This window comes from Nerophis lumbriciformis, linkage group LG01, assembly GCF_033978685.3.
Source record: "Nerophis lumbriciformis linkage group LG01, RoL_Nlum_v2.1, whole genome shotgun sequence".
Lineage (NCBI taxonomy): Eukaryota > Metazoa > Chordata > Actinopteri > Syngnathiformes > Syngnathidae > Nerophis > Nerophis lumbriciformis.
The window spans coordinates 34,733,285-34,752,226 of NC_084548.2; the positions used below are offsets into that span (position 1 = coordinate 34,733,285).

The 18,942-nt window shown below is 39.8% G+C and overlaps 1 protein-coding gene across 3 annotated transcripts in view; it reads right to left on the reverse strand.

Annotated features, from left to right (window-relative positions):
* Positions 1-18,942, reverse strand: part of LOC133619211 (ELKS/RAB6-interacting/CAST family member 2) — a 432,577-nt gene that overhangs the window by 244,351 nt on the left and 169,284 nt on the right. Inside the window, exons 11-12 of one of the 3 annotated variants that reach the window (XM_061980149.1) lie at positions 15,484-15,577; positions 6,845-6,997 (exon numbers count right to left, since the gene is read on the reverse strand). In XM_061980149.1, the coding sequence (XP_061836133.1) occupies positions 6,845-6,997; positions 15,484-15,577 (247 nt within the window). Of the gene's footprint in view, positions 1-5,828; positions 6,262-6,844; positions 6,998-15,483; positions 15,578-18,942 lie in introns of those variants that run through there. The other 2 variants (XM_061980165.1, XM_061980157.1) reach the window with 2 other exon arrangements.

Below are 18,942 nucleotides of genomic sequence, written 5' to 3' on the forward strand. Positions count from 1 at the left end.
GAGCGTTTCCCATGTGACAAAGAGCCAGCTGGTATCGTCACTACGCATGGCGAAAAAACACCAAAAAAATATTCAACGCGAGAAATAGAAGTAAACTAATAGCTACTTGATACATCCTCAATACATCCATCTATTTTTTTTATTGCTTGTCTGTCAATGTCACGTCCCCACTTCATAAACCGTCACACTAAAAAGATATTTGAAGCCAGCGAAGCTAAACATCAGTTTGTGAGGTATTTACATTATTACAATTTATATTGAGAAGCAACATTTGAATGAACATAAAACATTACCACTGTAAAGCACAGTGCTTCCCATAATGCAAAATTTGAAAGACACTAAACTGTACGGTATTGTTTTATACTCGTTACACTGGATGTTCACATTGTTATTTTAACGATATCAACCGTAAGTCATTTATTTTAATATTTACTTGAAACACTGGATGTTCCTGCACAATTATTTGCACTGATAAATACTTGTTAGTAGTAAAAAAAAAAAATAATTAGAACTTTTTAGCATTATGTTTGTGTTCAATTACAGTAAGCATGTTAATCCTAAACATTTCTGCCATTTTATTTTACACACGATGGCATTTTTACCAAGCTTTTTTTTTTCTTGGACTTATGCTGCAATAATATCGTACCGTGGCCTTAATACCGTAATAATATCGTGCCATGAGCTTTTAAACCCTTACATCACTACTAATCATTGTTGCGACCTGACTTTTAAATCTAAGAAGTTTTGTGATTTAAAACAGTGAGGGCACCACAGGGCTACTGACAGGGTGTATGCACTTTCCAATGCGGACAGTTTGGCTATTGTTGTTGTTTTGTCTTTGTTTAATTAAATATGAAGTTATGTTGGTTTGATATTTCCTACTACCGTATTTTTCGGAGTATAAGTCGCACCAGAGTATAAGTCGCACCTGCCGAAAATGCATAATAAAGAAGGAAAAAAACATATATAAGTCGCACTGGAGTATAAGTCGCATTTTTGGGGGAAATTTATTTGATAAAACCCAACACCAAGAATAGACATTTGAAAACCAATTTAAAATAAATAAAGAATAGTGAACAACAGGCTGAATAAGTGTACGTTATATGAGGCATAAATAACCAACTGAGAACGTGCCTGGTATGTTAACGTAACATATTATGGTAAGAGTCTTTCAAATAACTATAACATATAGAACATGCTATATGTTTACCAAACAATCTGTCACTCCTAATCACTAAATCCCATGAAATCTTATACGTCTAGTCTCTTACGTGAATGAGCTAAATAATATTATTTGATATTTTACGACAATGTGTAAATAATTTCACACAAAAGTCGCTCCTGAGTATAAGTCGCACCCCCGGCCAAACTATGAAAAAAAACTGCGACTTATAGTCAGAAAAATACGGTATATAGCGCTTTATACTGTGTTCATTGTGTACAGACTTTTACTAAAATATGAATTTTGTAGAGGGTGGAACCCATTATTCATGTGTACATTGTTTCTTATGTATACATTAACTTCAATATACAAACGTTCCTATTCACAATCCCTGTCCAATAACCAACTGAGTTCCACTGCAACTCAAAAAATTATCAGCAGATTTTAATGAAACTTCCAGGAAATGTCCAAACTATTATTACTGACGAGAGTGTTCAATCTGTTTCTTTTATAGCACTATAGATAGCTTAAACAATTAAGGGCGGATTTTCATCTAACTTTCCGAAAATGTCCAAAATGGGTGAAGGAACAAGTTATTGCATTTTGGGGACTGATCCGGATCACTGTCTGGATTCAAGACTGTTTTAATATTGTGACGTAGGGCCTGTCTGCGCTCTCTGATTGCTTTTCCGGTTTCTCATGTTTGTTGTTATTAAAAAGCCACACTGTCTATTATGAAAACCAAATGTCACACATCCCATATTTGTCAGCCCAATATTAGTCCACCACCCAGGCTAGCCCTTGTGTCACAATCACATCATTAATAAGGAATACAATGCATTTTAGTGAAATTAGGGATTTAATCATCTTAGCGGTGAGCCTGTGCGTGCTAATTTAGCTCAACTTCAAGGGAAAGCCTCCAGCCAGGCTAAGGCTTACTAAGACTGGCTAAGCTGATTGAGGGTTTAGAGGTAAAGGCCAAATCCCCTTTGTCCATTTGCGTCGGTGTTGCAGGTTCAAAGGCCTAGTTCAAATGCCACAGGAAGGTGGGGGGCATTAGACATCAAGACAGATAGACGGACAAAGGCAGGGAAAGTGTGGAGATAATCAAGTGAGACGAGTTAAGAAGGCAGATGGGTGAGAGGGAGGCTCAAGATGAGACAGAGTGAGTTGGTTGGACAAACTGGGACTTTGCATTGAGGGTGTGAAGAAAAGTGACCCAGAGAATTATCCATGCTTCAATTCAGCCATTTAGGCGATGGAAAACTTTCAGCGCATTACACATCATGAGACTGATTACATTGGAACAGACAGGAGAAGAAAGAACTTTTCTAGGGGGGCAAATGTGAGAATGTCAGGAATGGTGCCAGGATCAGGTGATACTTTACTGACTTTAATGTTTTGTTCTCTCCTTAGTGAGAGGCAAGGTTGACAAACGTGGAAATGCATGCTTAAGTTCGCATGTAACCTTCCTCTTGTGTGCATGACGTCATGTTGGCTCCCAGAGTTCAATGTGCTGACAGCAGTGAGCAGTGAGCATCATTAGGGCCGAGCAGCTCGAGCACTGAGCCAAATGGTTATCTTTTGTTGGGTGGACAGCATGACTGCTACATTCTGGCTCCAAATGCATCACGTCCATTCACCAGCAAGAGAGCACAATGGGTCAGTATGTTCTCTGCATGTAGGGGCCCAACTGTTTTGAAGCTGCTGGCTTTTGGAGTATCACGGTTTGGAAAGGCATTCATGAGTTCACATTGGGGGAAAAAGCCTCTGAGCGTGTGAAAAGTCCCACCACCAAGTTTCTTTCCAATCTGCCATTGCCTGAAAATATTGTTTACTAAATACTGTATCCATGTGTCCGCATGCTGACTGTAGAGTTAGCATGAAAGGGGTATTAATTACATTGGCTTTGACAGAAATTCTTAAACTGAATTTGACTTTCCATTTAATATCTGATTCAAACAACTATAAGTGTTTAGTCTTGTCAGTGTTTTGTCATACATTTCCTGCGTCAGTAAAGAAGCATTGTGTGTGTTTGTGTGTGACTGTGATGCAGCACGATTACCACAACCCTATAAAAATGGTATTTTATAAAAAAATATCTTGCGCATCATTAAAGTTTGTCTAAGTCCAAGTCTAAGTCTAATTTCCACTTCTAACCACCAGTGGCTTCTGTGTTATTAATGGCACTCGATAAAGTGAGGACATTGTATCGTATTTTCAGGACTAGAAGCCGCTACTCTTTTCCAACGCTTTGAAACCGACAGCTTACAAAACGGTGAGACTAATTTATGGATTTTCTTTGCTAACAGCCAAAATGTTTTGTGTTCAACAAATAGATTTAATTTTAAACCGACAGAGACACTGAAAAAGTGTGTTATTGTTGGTGCTACGGTGCCATCTTTTGGACGAGTTCATTTATTGCAGGTGCTGCGGTTTCGAAATGTACTTCCTGTTTCATGCCTTGAACTGGAAGCATAGCCGACCATTGTGTTTCTGTTTAAAATGATTCTTCATTCATCACTTCAAGCAACGTTTCTAAGTTTTACAATATAACTGAAACAATTCATGCTTACACTAAATTGTCCCATGTGTTTTAAGCATATTTGTATGTGCTATCAAAATGTAATCAAGCTAGCATTGTTACCATTAGCAATATTGCTAACACTTTAAAATTGTCTGTGTTAGTGTTATTAACCCTACAGTGGCATTTGTTGTGTATTAATTCAGTTTCGTAAATTTCCCAAAACATCACTGTGGAGTTATTGAATCTATTAGCTGATTGGAGAACTAGCTTTTACGCCTAGTGGGTTCATGATGATGACTTTTGTTTTGTTTGATCAGCAGTTTTACTGCCGTATGACAGGCACCGTTTGGAAACAATTAAGGAGTTTAAATAAACATTTTAAAATATCTAATTTCACAACGTATAAATCTGCGGTTTACAGTCCATGCGGCTTCCATCCATCCATTTTCTACCGCTTGTCCCATTCGGGGTCGCGGGGGGTGCTGGAGCCTATCTCAGCTGCATTCGGGCGGAAGGCGGGATACAACCTGGACAAGTCGCCACCTCATCGCAGGGCCAACACAGATAGACAGACAACATTCACACTCACATTCACACACTAGGGCCAATTTAGTGTTGCCAATCAACCTATCCCCAGGTGCATGTCTTTGGAGGTGGGAGGAAGCCGGAGTACCCGGAGGGAACCCACGCAGTCACGGGGAGAACATGCAAACTCCACACAAAAAGTTCCCGAGCGCAGGATCGAACCCAGGACCTTCGTATTGTGAGGCAGATGCACTAACCCCTGGTCCATCGTGCTGCCCTCCATGCGGCTTATACAAAATATTTTTCTTCTAAAATGTTGTGGGTGGGTGTAAATTCCGGTGCGCTTTATTCAAAAGCGCCTCCACACAAAAAATAGGAAACCCACTTTTCTTTCATCCTGCTGTTTTCCTTCCTAAAGTTCACACAAAATTATTCACATACTGCTGAATAATCTTCTGAGACTATGAAAAATTTACCAGCCATCAATCAGAATGATAGTACAGCATGTAAGCTTAAGTAATTGATTAACAAATCAGGGTCCTAGAAAACCTAAGTTCCCAATAAGAGCACTGTACAGTATGTGCTCCAATACACACAGGTTTATAGGACATGGTAACAGAAGGACGTCAAGAAGCAGCGTGCAGGTAAGATGCTGACTTATTCTCAAGGCAAAAGACGAAAATCAAACTATTGTTCACTGGAAACCATCGTTCGCTCGAGGCTAGCTTAAGCTTAGCATAGTAATGCAGGGAGTCTATAGCATGGGATTCAAGTAATACAAACGTACAAAAACTAGGGAGTGGCGTAAAGCCAAACAAACGTCACGTGTATTGAAAAAGACTGCCAGACAGAGTGTAGCGAGAGGCAGTTATAAATAGCTCTCTGATTAGTGATCAGTAGCAGGTGAGCGTCCCAACCACTAATCAGAGGCAGGTGCAGGAAATCAGGATACATGGCAACAAGACAAAAGCTGAAACAGAAATAGACAATAAACTAAGGATAATATTACCAAACTAAACATCACTAACATGACCCGGGCAACAGGACATGACAGTACCCTCTCCCCTTAAAAGACAGATTCCAGACACAGAAAAAAAGGTTCAAAGTCACGGGAGGGTGGAGGGAGGAGTTGACGGCGAGTCATCAGGCTAATTATCCCCGTAGCCACCAGGGACAAGTCTGGTGGCGGCGGCGAGTTGAACGCTCCTGCAGCTGGCTAGGGGGGCTATCGCTGACGAAGCTGTGTGGGTGATAATAAGTCCTCAGCAGCCAGTTTGGTCCACGCCCCAGTCAAGGCCATGGCTACTGATGGCGCAGGGGCCGTCCTTTGACTGGCCTTATTCGTTGCTGACAAGGGCGCTTCTGCAGTAGGAGAACGATAGATAGTGGTGTTGTCGGAAGACCAACTAGAGACGAGAATGTTGCCGTTATCGGAAGACCCACTCGAGACGAGGATGGTGGTGTTGTTTGGAGACCCACTGGAGACGAGGATGGTGGTGTTGTTTGGAGACCCACTGGAGAGAAGGATAGTGGCGTTGTCGGGAGACCCATTGGAGACAAAGATGGTGGCGTCGCCGGAGGACCCACTGGAGACAAAGATGGTGGCGTCGTCGGAAAACCCATTTGAGAAAATGGTGGCGTCGTCGGAAGACTCACTTGAGAGGATTGTGGCTGCAGGCCCACTTGAGAGGATAGTGGCGTCTGCAGGCCTACTTGAGTAGCTGGAGAGCTCCAGCAGCAGGCAGCTGGGCTGGATGTAGGAATGGCCGTGGAGGCCGTGCAGGATTTGTTGGACGTATGACTGCTTGGACGAGCTCAGCTGGAGCTGACGTTGCTTGACTGGAGCGAGCTTGATTGGAAGTCGAAGCTGGATCGAACTTGGCTGATGGTGGTGTCGGCACAAAAAGCTGATCCATTTCCATCTCAATCAACACCTTCCGGTAGCACTCGTTTATCCAGGCCACACTGTACTTCTCTGGAGGGTCCCTGGTAGATTGCGGTGCTGGAGAAGGAAGTGGAGCTGGAGCTTTAGCCGATAGCGCCCCTGCTGGTGGATTGGGAAATTGGGAAGGTTGACAGGTATGCAAGTTTGGAATAGACCAGTAGAAAAGAGATAGCCATGTCCAACATTTGACAACACAAATGTTTTTTTTTTCCTAAATTAATGCAGAAAAATTTTCCAAAAAAAGTGTTGAAAAGTTTTCCCAGAAGAGTGGGAGTTGTTGGAACTGCAGACCTGTCATGACCAAAGGTCCTAATACTCAAGCCAGTAAAGTGTAGATTTATACATTTTTTAGCTGGCCATAAACCACATGTATGGTGAAAATGTAAACTTAGAATGCCTGACCTGCAGCATCATACAAAATACAAAAGAAACATAACATGAGATGACATATTGGCTTATGCCAATATGTCTGCTTCTAATTATCCATCCATCCATTTACTACCGCTTATTCCCAGTGTAATAGTATTTAGGGTTAACCATAGACTGCCTGTAGGTAAACACTTCCGCCACATGAGGGTGCTTATTTCGCTCCTTGGGCCTTTAGTGAGCTTTAACATGGACTGCATGATAAGCTGTACTTGTAGGCATTCTGTAAATAAATGTTTGCAAAACACATCAGGTCCACCTGTCTCTGATCCTGGACACGAATTGTCTCCTCTTGAGCCCACAGAACCTCTCTTTGAGCAGAAGTGTTCATGCTCTCCCTCAGGGCCTTCTCCAACTGCCTGATCTGCTCAGCCGTCTCCTGCATGGCATCCTGGGAGGCTGAGAGAGGAAGCTGAGAGGCAAGTAGGTTTTACCAGAATGAGTAGGAAGTAAAGTGATGAGGGAGAGAGAGTTTTTTTTTTTTAAATGTATTTTAAACTCTGCCATTTTTTTTATATGACCATGATTGTCATTGTAAAAGTGGAATGAAAGAATTACAGCAGGCCAGAACTGTGGCAAGAGAGCATATATATATATATATATATATTTAAAAAAACACTTAAAAAAAACAGCTTACAAGAATGTAAAATGTTCTGAGCTTTGTGGACTTTCATATCGAGTGCAAGATTCTGAACATTCCCATGCAGAATGCAGTGTGTGTGTGTGTGTGTGTGCGTGCATGTGCGTGTGTGTGTGTGGCCTCTACGACACCTATGCTGAGTAGGAAAAGAATCGCTCTTCACTTTGGCTGATGGAACTGTGAAAGAAAACACTGAACAGAAATAATAAACCCGCAGCTTCTCTCGCTCTTTCATTTTGAAGTGGGGGGGGGGGGGGGGGGGGGACTTGCCTTAAAGTTCACACGTTCACACTTTGCAGACGAGCTGTTCAAAAATCACATGGGTATGAAGACTCTGTCTGGCCAATATTTTGAAATAAGTCCAAAGTCTCACTTTCTGAAGCAACCTGGTGACCAATGTACTATAGGTTGATCGTCTATACAGCCACTGCAATAGTGGATTTCTTAGGGCTGAAATGACAGGACACCCAAATTACATTAATAAGGCATGCAGTGAAACTGACAGCAGCAATGAGAGTCTGCCTGCGGGTGATGAGAACAGTGCCAAGCCGGGCAAATCACAAGCGGAAACTTGTTGCTCGTCACGTCAGCACCACACAGCTGGAGGTGAGCGACAAACCCCTGCGCACACATGCACAGAGGCAGGCTGTGTGAATCAACCCTCCAGCTCTGTAATTGGTTGTGACAGACGGCAAGTAATTCGATGCACCAGAATCAACAAGTGCTGCTGTGACCCCACCCAACAGAGAGATATAAGCACACACACATTTATAGGAGTAAAGGCCTCCCGCCCTGCACTGGGATGTTGCTGCTTCTGGGACTCTGTGTGAAACCCAACCAGAAGACTGCCCCTGTATGTCAATATCCATAAATGTAGCCCTACATCCTGTGTGTTTTGTGTAATTTGTATTTGCAATAAGATATTATATCACTCATCATTTACTGTATATACAGTATACTGTACTTAGTGCTGTCAAAAGATTGAAAAAAAGGACAACTAAGAGTGATACATATATATATATATATATATATATATATATATATATATATATATATATATATATATATATATATATATATATATATAGTCGCGATCAAAAGTTTACATACACTTGTAAAGAACATAATGTCAGGGCTGTCTTGAGTTTCCAATACTTTCTACAACTCTTATTTTTTGTGATTGGAGCACATACTTGTTGGTCACAAAAAACATTCATGAAGTTTGGTTTCTTTATGAATTTATTATGGGTCTACTGAAAATGTGACCAAATCTGCTGGGTCAAAAGTTGTAATAATGTTGTAAATACAGCAATGTTAATATTTGGTTACATGTCCCTTGGCAAGTTTCACTGCAATAAGGCGCTTTTGGTAGCCATCCACAAGCTTCTGGTTGAATTTTTGACCACTCCTCTTGACAAAAATGGTGCAGTTCAGCTAAATCTGTTGGTTTTCTGACAGACTTGTTTCTTTAGCATTGTCCACACATTTAAGTCAGGACTATGGGAAGGCCATTCTAAAACCTTAATTCTAGCCTGATTTAGCCATTCCTTTACCATTTTTGACATGTGTTTAGGGTCATTGTCTTGTTGGAACACCCAACTGTGCCCAAGACCCAACCTCCGGGCTGATGATTTTAGGTTGTCCTGAAGAATTTGGAGGTAATCCTCCTTTTTAATTGTCCCATTTAAAGCACCAGTTCCATTGGCAGCAAAACAGGCCCAGAGCATTATTCTACCACCACCATGCTTGACGGTGATCCTGGGATTAAAGGCCTCACCTTTTCTCCTCCAAACATATTGCTGGGTATTGTGGCCAAAAAGCTCAATGTCTGTTTCATTTGACCACAGAACTTTCCTCCAGAAGGTCTTATCTTTGTTAATGAGATGTCAGATGAAACAGAAATTGAGCTGTTTGCCCACAATACCCAGCAATATGTTTGGAGGAGAAAAGGCGAGGACTTTAATCCCAGGAACACCAATCATACCGTCAAGCATGATGGTGGTAGTATTATGTTCTGGGCCTGTTTTGCTGCCAATGGAACTGGTGCTTTACAGATAGTAAATGGGACAATGAAAAAGGAGATTTACCTCCAAATTCTTCAGGACAACCTAAAATCTTCAGGCAGTTGGGTGTTCCAACAGGACAATGACCCCAAACATACGTCAAAAGTGGTAAAGGAATGGTTAAATCAAGCTAGAATTAAGGTTTTAGAATGGCCTTCCCAAAGTCCTGACTTAAACGTGAGGACAATGCTGAAGAAACAAGTCCATTTTAGAAAACCAACAAATTTAGCTAAACTGCACCAATTTTGTCAAGAGGAGTGGTCACAAATTCAACCAGAAGCTTGCCAGAAGCTTGTGGATGGCTACCAAAAGCGCCTTATTGCAGTGAAACTTGCCAAGGGACATGTAACCAAATGTTAACATTGCTGTATGTATACTTTTGACCCAGCAGATTTGGTCACATTTTCAGTAGACCCATAATAAATTCATAAAAGAACCAAAGTTTATGAATGGTTTTTGTGACCAACAAGTATGTGCTCCAATCACTCTATCACAACAAAATAAGAGTTGTAGAAAGTATTGGAAACTCAAGACAGCCATGACATTATGTTCTTTACAAGTGTATGTAAACTTTTGACCACGACTGTATATATATAAATATATATATATATATATATATATATATATATATATACACCAAAACCGGAAGTAGTCTATAGACAATAGTACTATAACACTATTATATTATTTTATATACATAATATACATTTTTTGGGTGCCTCTATTGGCAGGTAGCTGCAAACACAATTTTGACTGTGAATACTGTACGTACAGCAGCGGAGAATGTGAAAATGCAAATTCTTAGGACCTGTACCATTGAACACACACATCCACAGACGCACGCAGACAAAACCACTTACCACATAGGCTGATCCAGACAGACACATCCATCTGTCTCTGTCAAAACAATTGCATAGACAGCCTTAAAGGGGCTGTCAGCAACTTGTATGCGGCTGCCTAGAGGGCGCTAACATTTCAAAGCACGTAAACTAAGCCCTATGTAACGATTTTGCTTTTAATGTTGGCAATCGTTGAATGTATATTCTATTGTAACATAATTGCAAATTGTTAGTTGCTTCTCTGGGACTGCTTTTGTATATGTGCATGCGCTCCTGCGTGTGTATAAGACAACGGTGACAGATGGATGGTCTGGTACCCAAGTGTGGCAGATGCCTCTCTGTTACAGCAAAAAGTAATAAAAGCCCAGTTTAAAGGCTTGAAGTGAATATTTCCTAAGTGTATTTTCTTTGTGTTGGCCAAGTGTAGCGTGGCGGGATGGAGACGATGGAGCGGAGAGATGCTATCGCTTTATCTCACTCAAACTCTCCTGCATGGCGAGGGGGGCGTGGAGGCGCAGCCACGTTTGTTTGTGTTTATCCTTGGGGAACGCCGCGTTCCCCATGAATGCAGAGATAAAGAGAGAGCCGTAGCGGTGAAGAGAGAGCAGGAGAGAGGTTTGTGGGACAACCTGACTGCCGAGAAGACATTATACAGAACAGTAAGATTGATTCCCATCAGTAAAAGAAGATGGAGTGTAAGGAACTCGCATGGCTGCCGTTTGTGTGACCCCAAGATGCAAGAACCAGGAGAGCGAAGAGTAGGTAAGATGATTTTAATTATCATCAACAGAGAAATGTAGCAGTCTTGCATACAACAGTTCCAAACATAAAGAGTTTATCATCGAGCACTGAGGAGTGCTCGAGAGAAAACATAAATAGACATTTGCTGATTGGCAGCAGGTGTGGACCGGCTGCCAATCAACAGCAGGTGAGGAGAAAACAGTGCTCCGCGGAACAAACAGGAAATTTAACAAAATAAGAGCACTGACAGGAAGTAATACAAAAACAAGGAAACAAACAGAAATGAAGTGACCGATCGTCACACGGAGGACAGATAGGCATATAGATTATGTTGGGCTATTATCAGTCACGTTCAACGTTTTACTTCAGGGATCTCCAGACTCCTTTCCACCGAGGGCCAAATAATTCTAGGGCCATTTTGATTTATTATTCCTTATTCTTTATTAATGTTTTTAGCAAAACCACCCTGTGTAGGTCAGGATATGGTCGTTAAATTTACTTTAGAAAGTATTATTGTTAGTGTGATATGAATTTCAAACATTCATTATTTTGACTTTGTATCTTTTCTATGGGGCTCTATTCCTCCGTTATAGAGTTTATTGTTTTATTGTATGTATAGAATATTCCCTGGGGGCCTATAAAAATCTATGCAAAAAAAAATAAAAAAATCAAGACACCCCTGCTAGACACAATTGCTCGAAATCTTTTGTAATACTGCATTATTGAATATTTAATGGAGCACAATGGAAACAAGCCTTTTGGATTTTTGTGCCATCCATTTGCCTTTTTAAAGCATTACATGGATTCAATTCTTAAAGATATCAATAAACTTCTCAATCAAACAATCAATCAATCAATAATTTCCTGATGGTTCTGTCAATGTGGCTCTTTGCACCAACCATGACCTACTTCCACCTACCTGCTATAGTGCTTATCCTGTTGAGGAGGAAGACACCATCTTATATCAGTGATAAAGGCAGATCACGTCCCATTTGCATGCAGGGCGACTGGCTAGTTGAAAGATGTGCAATTATATAAACCACAAAACGATCAATGAACTTCTTTCTTAACGTTTTGTCGTTATTAAATGTGTGTTTTGTTACTGCAACATGGAAATCACACTTCCTGTAATAGAAACCCAGCAACACAAAAATAATAATAAGCTGTAGTTACGGTTACACAACATAGATTATATACGGTATAAATTTGGCCAATGATAGAGCTGCTAATACTATTGTTAGATTGTGATAATCCATGTTGATTAAACATTCAATTTGTGTCGCGCAAATTTGAAAGCGACAAGCAAACGAATGGGTCCTTAACCCACTTTAGCGTTCTTGCTAGCGCCTAATTTCCACAGTGCGAAGCAATATTTGCCTCATGGCATCAAATAAAGTCAGTTTCCTTAAAAGTTATTATTATCACTGGAGGATGAAGAATACCAAAACATTCTACAATACATACCGTAGAAGGTTATGCTAACCACTAACTATACTCTTGAATGTATACAAAGTAGGGTTGTACGGTATACCGGTATTAGTATAGTACCGCGATACTAATGAATCATCGGTACTATACCGCCTCTGAAAATGTCCTTAATAACTTTGACAAAATAATAGAATGGAAAATGACACAATATGTTACTGCATATATCAGCAGCTAAATTAGGAGCCTTTGTTTGTTTACTTACTACTAAAAGACAAGTTGTCTTGTGTGTTCACTATTTTATTTAAGGACAAACTTGCAATAAGAAACATATGTTTAATGTACCCTAAGATTTTTTTTTTAAATAAAGCCAATAATGCATTTTTTGTGGTCCCCTTTATTTAGAAAATTACCGAAAAGTATCAAAATAATTTTGGTACCGGTACCAAAATATTGGTATCGGGACAACACTAATACAGAGTAGGGCAAACAGACGCAGATATTGACAGTAACGATACAAAGTATCGTATCAATATATGGTTGATACTACACTGTTAGATCTATATTTTTTATTGTCAAAAAAATCTGTATTATACTGAACAAAAATATAAACACAACAATTTAGTTTTTGCGAACATAAAGTATCCAACAACGTTTTATTACATTTTAGAAATAAGTGTAGATAGAATCATGGTACAACAGAAAGTAACTAGCTATTAACAAGTAAATTAGTATCAGTTGTAATAAAATAATACAACAGATGGATGGAAATTAAACAATATGTTACTGCATATGTTAGCAACTAAATTAGGAGCCTTTGTAACTTTTTTTGAAATGGTTCTATTATCAATTACATACCACACTGTGATATATACAGTACAGGCCAAAAGTTTGGACACACCTTCTCCTTTGTTTTCTTTATTTTGATGACTATTAACATTGTTGATTGTCACTGAAGGCATGCTTTGCACACTCTTAGCATTCTCTTCATGAGCTTCAAGCCCACCTGCGAAGTGAAAACCCTTTCAAATGACTACCTCTTGAAGCTCATCGAGAGAATGCCAAGAGTGTGCAAAAAAGTAATCAGAGCAAAGTGTGGCTATTTTGAAGAAACTAGAATATAAAACATGTTTTCAGTTGATTCACATGTTTTTGTGAAGTACATAACTCCACATGTGTTCATTGATAGTTTTGATGCCTTCAGTGACAATCTACAATGTAAATAGTCATGAAAATAAAGAAAACACATTGAATGAGGAGTGGTGTCCAAACTTTTGGCCTGTACTGTATATGGCTATCGCAGGATGCTGCAATATATATTTTAGGCCTTATCATCCATACCAAGTTGGAGCAAAAGTTATATACCTTAGGAATTGCTTGAGTGACAATGCCAACCTGAGCTCAAATGCATCCAGATAAATCTTATTTGAACGTTATATTTTTCTGCACATCTATCAACACTAAATCAACTATTTGAAAAATTGTTGATTTTCTGTTCACCTGTAATCAATGAGCTTTATGCAGTACAGTACAGGTACTTATTTAACAATCCTACTAATTCTGCCCGGGCAGATGAGGAACTATAATGTTGCAGTACATCCAAAGTGGAGCACAGAAACCACATAACAGCAGTATAAGACGAGCTCTGGTTCTTTACTGGCATACCGTATTTTCTTGAATTGCCGCCGGTAAATTTAGGCCTGCGCTTATAAAGTTGAGTGTGATGTAAGGATACCATCATGAAAAGCACATTTAATAAAAAAAAACGTTATTATGGTCTTACCTTTACTTATAAATGAAGTCCATGCGCAGCTCCTTCTGAACAAAAGCATCAATAACTTGTTTATAGAAGTCTTCCTTATATTTCTTCAGTTTTAAAAGTCTCTCTGTCTCGATGGAGATCTTCCTTTAATTATTACCTCCTGCTTCGATTGAAAGTCCAGTTTAGAAAACTGTTTTATTTTAGATATGTAATCCTCCATGTTAAAAGTGCAAGCGAGAGGAAAAAATAAATGATCGCTGCTCACTGTTGCTGCTTGTTGTCACTTCTTCTGCAGCAGAGTAGTCGCAAGAAGGATCACTAGCACCCTCTACCACCAGGAGGCGGGAGTCATTTATTGACTCATATTTGACACACGCAGCTACGGTATATTAATAAAACATAGCTGCTTACTGTTCTTTTTAGCATAATCAATAGTTTGGACCTTAAATCCTACTGAATAGCTCTTAATCTTCTTCCCTTTATGCCATTTCAAATTATTGAAATCAGCCTCCTCCATTTTGAAAATGATGACAGGTGAAGTGTCACTCGTGACGTGACGAGTTTGACCCAGAGGAAATTCTAGGCATATGCTAATTATTTTGCGAAACGAGTTTGACCCGGCGGAAATTCTAGACATGCGCTAATAAAAATAATATTTTGCGAAACGAGTTTGACCCGGCGTTAATCCTGAGCCGGCGGTAATGCTAAGCATGCGCTAATTATTTTGCGAAACGAGTTTGATCCGGCGGTAATTCTAGGCAGGCGCATACTATATACCCGGCGGCAATTCAAGGAAATACGGTAAGTAAACCAGGTGGACTGCCTTTAATAGGTCCTGTGGGAATATAACCTGGGAAAGTCAAACTCTGCATAAAAGAAAATAGGCAATGCCAGCACACACGGCCACTAATGAGCAAATGGCCGACATTTCAGTGCCCGCCAAGCACATCACTTCACTAATCAAAATCAATACATTACATTTCTTTTTCCTGTCTGACTTTTTTTTTTTTAAATATTTCCACTACACTACTAGCCGTGTATGGAGCCGATTTCAGCTAAATGCTTTTCTCTCCCACTTTCAACTGTCTCACAGAAGCACTGACTGGGGCAGGTTCAGGCCTCAGGCTGTGAATGGTGTGCGTGCGAGTGTGTGTGTCATTGGGGAAGGTTGATTTGAATTGAGAGGAGAGGTGTGAAAAAGATTTGGGGGAAGGCGGAATAATGCTGAGCCAATCTAAACTAATATTGAAGAAGTAATGAAGATGAATGAAGGTGGCGACTTGTCCAGGGTGTACACCGCCTTCCGCCCGATTGTAGCTGAGATAGGCTCCAGCGCCCCCCCCACGACCCCAAAGGGAATAAGCGGTAGAAAATGGATGGAATAATGAAGACTTATATGAACACACACATAGGAAAATAAATTCAAACCTGCGAAAAAGAGTGTGGATGTCCATCTGTCTGGGCATCTTTCCTTAGTTCTCCGGGCACCGTTTGTTTTTGGATATGAGGAGCCTTGATTTGCCTTAAGATAAAGAAAAACATAAAGGTTGATGATAAGAGTGTGAAATAATACCTGCATTAATTGTCATAATGAAATGAATGAAATTAGTTTATTTCGGTCATAATCCCGATAATAGCAGAAAAGTGGTTACATTTGTAATGCTAATGTGGCATTACTTAGTTAAATTGTACATATTATTTAGAAATGTGTTCATTTTTTTCAATTGCTTACATATAAAAAGATGGTGTGAATCTTGTGCCACAATAGTCTTATGTAAACTAAAAGTGTGAGTCATGACAGACAAGATGAGCGATTAAAGAAAGACGTGTGTGCCAAATCCAGAACACATACAAACACACACACACACACACACACACACACACACACACACACACACACACACACACACACACACACACACACACACACACACACACACTCTCACACACACACACACACACACACACACACACACACATTTTGACAGAAACAAACATAAAAATACCACAAACTCTGTATAGGAAATGACCAAAAAGATAACAAATGTTTAGTTTGTTGTCAATTCGAGTTAAACTTGCTTATGTTTATTTAATGCTTTTTATGTAGTATTTGTTTGCCGAGCATCTGGAAAGTACTCGTAGCGCTTCACTTTTTTCACATTTTGTTACGTTACAGTCTTATTCCAAAATGGAATCAATTCATGTTTGTCCTCAAACTGCTACACACAATACTTCATATGATAATGTGAATTTTTTTTTTTAATTTGCAAGTTTATTAAAAATAAAAAAATAAAAAATATGACATGTACATAAGTATTCATAGCCTTTCCTCAATACTTTGTTGATGCACCTTTGGCAGCAATTACAGCCTCAAGTATTTTTGAATACAATGCCACAAACTTGGCACACCTATCTTTGGGAAGTTTTGCCCATTCCTCTTTGTAGCACCTCTCAAGCTCCATCAGGTTGGATGGAAAGCATTGGTTTTCATCCAGGATGTCTCTGTAATTTGCTGCATTCATCTTTCCCTCTATCCTGACTAGTCTGCCAGTTCTTGCCCATAGAAAACATCCCCACCCCACAGCATGATGCTGCCACCACCATGCGTCACTGTAGGAATGGTATTAGCCTGGTGATGAGCGGTGCCTGGTTTCCTCCAAACATGACGCCTGGCATTCACGCCAAACAGTTCAATCTTTGTCCTACAGACCATATCATTTTTTTTCTCATGATCGTCTTTTATGTGCATTTGGGCAAACTTTTTACGAAGAAATGGCTTCCGTCTGGCCACTCTACCATACAGGCCTGATTAGTGGTTTTCTGCAGAGATGGTTGTCATTCTGAAAGGTTATCCTCTCTCCACAGAGGAATGCTGTAGCTCTGACAGAGTCACCATCACGTTCTTGGTCACCTTCTTGACTAGACTAAGATGCAGCAATGTACAGAGACCTCCTGGAAGAAAACTAACAATACTCATTAAACCTGATGGAGCTTGAGAGGTGCCTCAAAGAGGAATGGACAAAGAGGAATGGGCGAAACTGCCCATAGATACGTATGCCGAGCTTGTGGCATCATATTCAAAAAGACTTGAGGCTGTAATTGCTGCCAAAGGTGCATCACTACAGTATTGAGCAAAGGCTGTGAATCCCTAAGTACATGTATTGTTTTTTTAAATTTTTTATTTTTTTGTATATTTCCAAAATTGTTAAAAAAAAAAAATTCATGTTGCCATTATGGGGTGTTGTCTGTAGAATGTTGAGTACAAAAATAAATGTATTCACTTTTGGAATAAAAGTGAAGCGTAGTGAATACTTTCTGGATGCACTGTACGTTATTTGCAATCGCATTAGTTTGAGTAAATAAGTAAAAACATAATCATCAGTCTTCTAGGTTGGCTTTTCCATTATTTTTGTTGGTAAAAAGTGGAAAGGCAAGAAGGTGACCTTGACAAATTAGCGTTTAAGAGAACTCTATGACACTGTAAACAAGCTGTGAGCAAGCATTTGCTAAAACGCACTACAGTATTATTCCATATCCATACTGGTGTGTTTATTCTGGGCCAGAGCTACAAGCTGCCCCCACATGTGGGCAAATATTTGCTGTTACTCCCCCTTGAATGTTTGTGGGTGTTGGACATGTGAGTGATGATGGAGAGTGAAATATGATTTAAAAAGATGATGAAGACATTAAGCGTACATACACATACATGCACTGTATATTTTGATATAAACTACATGGACAAAAAATACTTTCAGATAATGTGGACAAAGTGCTTTTATAAAAGCTATTATAAAAGTGCAATAAACAATATAAAACCACAATAAAAAACAGTATGAATACACAATATAAAAGACAACATGAAAATCATAGTAGCTAATTAAAAGCCTGAACAAATAAATAAATCTGAAGATTGCTTTTGAAGGTGTCAACAGAGTCAATTGGGCGGATGATCGTTCCAAAGCATGGGAACAACAGCCTGGAAAGATTGGTCACCTTTAGTTCTAAAACGAGTACGTGGAACCTTCAGCAGATTCTGATTCACAGACCGTGAGACAGTGTGACTGGAGGTGTAAGGCTGGATCAGATCACTGAGGTAGGAAGGAATCTGACCAGGCAAAGCTCTGAAGGCTGAAACCAGAATTTTGAAATTTGATCCTATAAGACACTGGCAGCCAGTTAAGTTCTTTTAGAATAGGGGATAAGTGTGCCATACTATTAGTACGGTTCAGAATTCTCGCTGCAGAGTTTTGCACTAATTTCAGTCGAGAGAGCTCCTTCTCAGGCATGGAAATGGACTGTTACAACAGTCTAAACGTGAGAACACGAAAGCATGAATGATAAGCTTCAAATCATCGTGTGACATCAGTTTCCTAAGTTTAGAGATGTTCCTTAGATGAAAGAAGCAGTTCCTTGTGAGCTGCTTAGAGTGCTGAACTAATGACATGTCTTTGCCAAAGATAACTCCCCAGTTCCTGAGGATTGGCTTAATAGAGTCACCCAAGTAATGTTTAATCCCTGGAATTCAATAATCAGGTGCAATAATCAGTGTTTCTGTTTTGTCTGCATTGAGCTGCTTAGCCATTGTATTACGTCCACTAAACAATGAAGCAAGGAGTTAAGCTTCTGGATCACAGACTGCTTAAAAGAGCAGTAGAGATGGATGTCATCAGCAAAAAAGTGAAAAGAAACATCACTAAACCTTTAAGTAATATTTCCCAAATGGCTCAAATACATCAAAAATGGGACAGGACCCAAAACGGAATCTTGAGGCACTACACACAACAAATCTGCTGACTCAGACCTTATTTAATTAGCTGTAACACTAAAGATATGCCCACACAAATATGAGTAGAACCAGGGCCGGCCCGTGGCATAGGCCGTATAGGC